This window comes from Sinocyclocheilus rhinocerous, unplaced genomic scaffold (genome assembly GCF_001515625.1).
Source record: "Sinocyclocheilus rhinocerous isolate Xijiao unplaced genomic scaffold, SAMN03320098_v1.1 scaffold847, whole genome shotgun sequence".
Taxonomy (NCBI): Eukaryota; Metazoa; Chordata; class Actinopteri; order Cypriniformes; family Cyprinidae; genus Sinocyclocheilus; species Sinocyclocheilus rhinocerous.
Window position 1 is genome coordinate 102,863 of NW_015662598.1, and position 2,236 is coordinate 105,098.

A 2,236-nucleotide genomic window follows, 5' to 3' on the forward strand; every position below is an offset into this window, starting at 1 on the left:
GTTGTTCCTGTGGCGCGAGGACGCGCCTTCCGGGAGGGGGGCGATATGTCACGCCCATGGACTGTCTTTGTGTTTGTTTTTCTCCCCATGTGCTCCGTGACCTAGTTTTCCTGTGTTGCTTGATTAGTTCATTAGTTTCCACCTGTGTTCATTAATCATCTTATAAGTCCATCGTTTGATTTAGTATTTATAGCCCTGCCTTTCCTCAGTTTCTTTGTCCTGTCTCCGTCGTGTTAAGTGGTTGTTTTTCGCCTGTTCTCCCATGAAGATTTATTAAAGACTCGTTTCGTTCGAGATATCCCTTGCGTTCGTTTGATTGTCTGCCTCCTTCGTACTCCTTCGTGCTCCTTTACCCAGCAACCCATGACATAAACACAAAATATTACATATAATTTTAGAACAGGATGGTGTAGTTACAGCATACTTTTAGTAGTACATACATAGTACATACATTTATGCAATCAATAATTATTGAGCATGCAATTGCATGTGAAGTAAAGCTTGCTCTCACTGGCAGTATGTAATAAACTGTTTGATCATTGGCTGTTGTGCAGTTAGTCACCTTTATGGGTTTGGTTTGATGGATGCTGAAGCCATGGTGAAGGAAGCAGAGACCTGGAAGCAGGTACCTCCTCAACATGTGTGTGAGGAAAACACAGTCCAGACTACCAGGTAACTGTTTGCTTATAAACTTTATGTTTTTTAGCACTTATTATTTCAAGTACCATGGTGGTACCATGGTTTAGTCACATACAGTATACTATGGTATTTAATTACCATATTCTTATACCATGGTATTTACATGGTCCTCCAAAATATGTCAGAGAATATCATAGTAATGCCATGGTATTTTTGTCTGCATGTATCTCAGGATCATCAGTGCAGAGAGGGTGCTGAGGTCAGTGTTTAAGTCCTCAGGCTGCTCTTCTCAGCGTCTGCAGCGGGTGGTTTATCTGGAGCATGTGGTTGTACGTGTCACAATCACACATCCTCACCGTGGAGACCTGTCAATCACACTGACATCACCCGCTGGAACCAGATCTCAGCTTCTCTCAAACAGGTACAAATATACTGAGCCAGTTCTGATGGGCTGGAATTAAAATAATAACTGTATTCATTGAAATACAGTACATGATTCACCCTTCAAAGCCTACTATATCATATTTGATGAAATTTCTGAGGCCTCTAAATTATTATTTGTTTAGCAGGTAAAAGGCCTTTTTAGTAGAATTTAAAAAAGGTCCACCTTCAGCTCATGGTTAACATGACTTTTTATGGTGACATTTTTATGGATTTTTATAAAGTAAATGTAAGAATACATTTTGTATCGTTGGTAATATTTCAAGATGAACACTTACTGGACTGAAGCAACTTAGGTTTACCTGATTGTAAATGCATAATTTTTTAGAAAAATCTTGTTAAAATGAGTATCAAGTATGATAGATCAGGCTTTTGATGAATGTTTATTTGTACATCTCTCAATCATAAAATCTAAACATAATAAAAACTACAGTGCCATAGACATACAGTATTATTGGGAGACATAGAGTGACAACTAATGTTTATAGTATGCACATTTAGTCTGTTATCCTGTTGTAAAGGTTTCATTGATTTACATTACAAGCTATCAGAATTTCATCTTACTTGGCCATATAAATATCAGAAATTTCACCAAATGCACATTTTTCCCACTAATTCTTTGGGATTACCTTGCTTCAATTATTCTGGTGCTATTTCCTTTCAGACCGAATGACCACTCCAATGAGGGTTTCCTTAAGTGGGAATTCATGACGACTCACTGCTGGGGTGAAAGACCAGCAGGAGACTGGATCCTGGACATCAGGGACTCGCCATCTCCACGAAGAAACAGCCGATTACAAGGTGCCCACACTCTGAACAAAAATGGTGCTACATATCATTAAAAGTGGTTTGTTGGCTTGAAAATAATCAAAGGGGAACCACTTTAAAATTATGTCATTAATTACTCACCCTCGTGTTTTTTCGAAACCCGTAAGACCTTCGTTCATCTTCGGAACACAATTTAAGATATTTTTTATGAAATATGAGGGCTCTCTAACCCTCCCATAGACAGCAAGGTAACTACCACGTTCAAGGTCCAGAAAAGTACCAAGATGATGGACAATCTGTGAATCAGAACAGCCGGCATTGAAGTCCACTCTACCAGGATCAGGAAACAGTCCTCCATAAAATGCGCTGGACACATCTGAATATTTGG

At 39.0% G+C, this 2,236-nt stretch overlaps 1 protein-coding gene across 1 annotated transcript in view; it reads left to right on the top strand.

The window, feature by feature from the left end:
- The window catches only part of pcsk5a (proprotein convertase subtilisin/kexin type 5a), a 43,762-nt gene that overhangs the window by 13,000 nt on the left and 28,526 nt on the right, over positions 1-2,236 (top strand). The window contains exons 11-13 of the mRNA XM_016538310.1: positions 555-672; positions 872-1,060; positions 1,745-1,881. Coding sequence (XP_016393796.1) covers positions 555-672; positions 872-1,060; positions 1,745-1,881 — 444 coding nt within the window. The remainder of the gene's footprint in view (positions 1-554; positions 673-871; positions 1,061-1,744; positions 1,882-2,236) is intronic.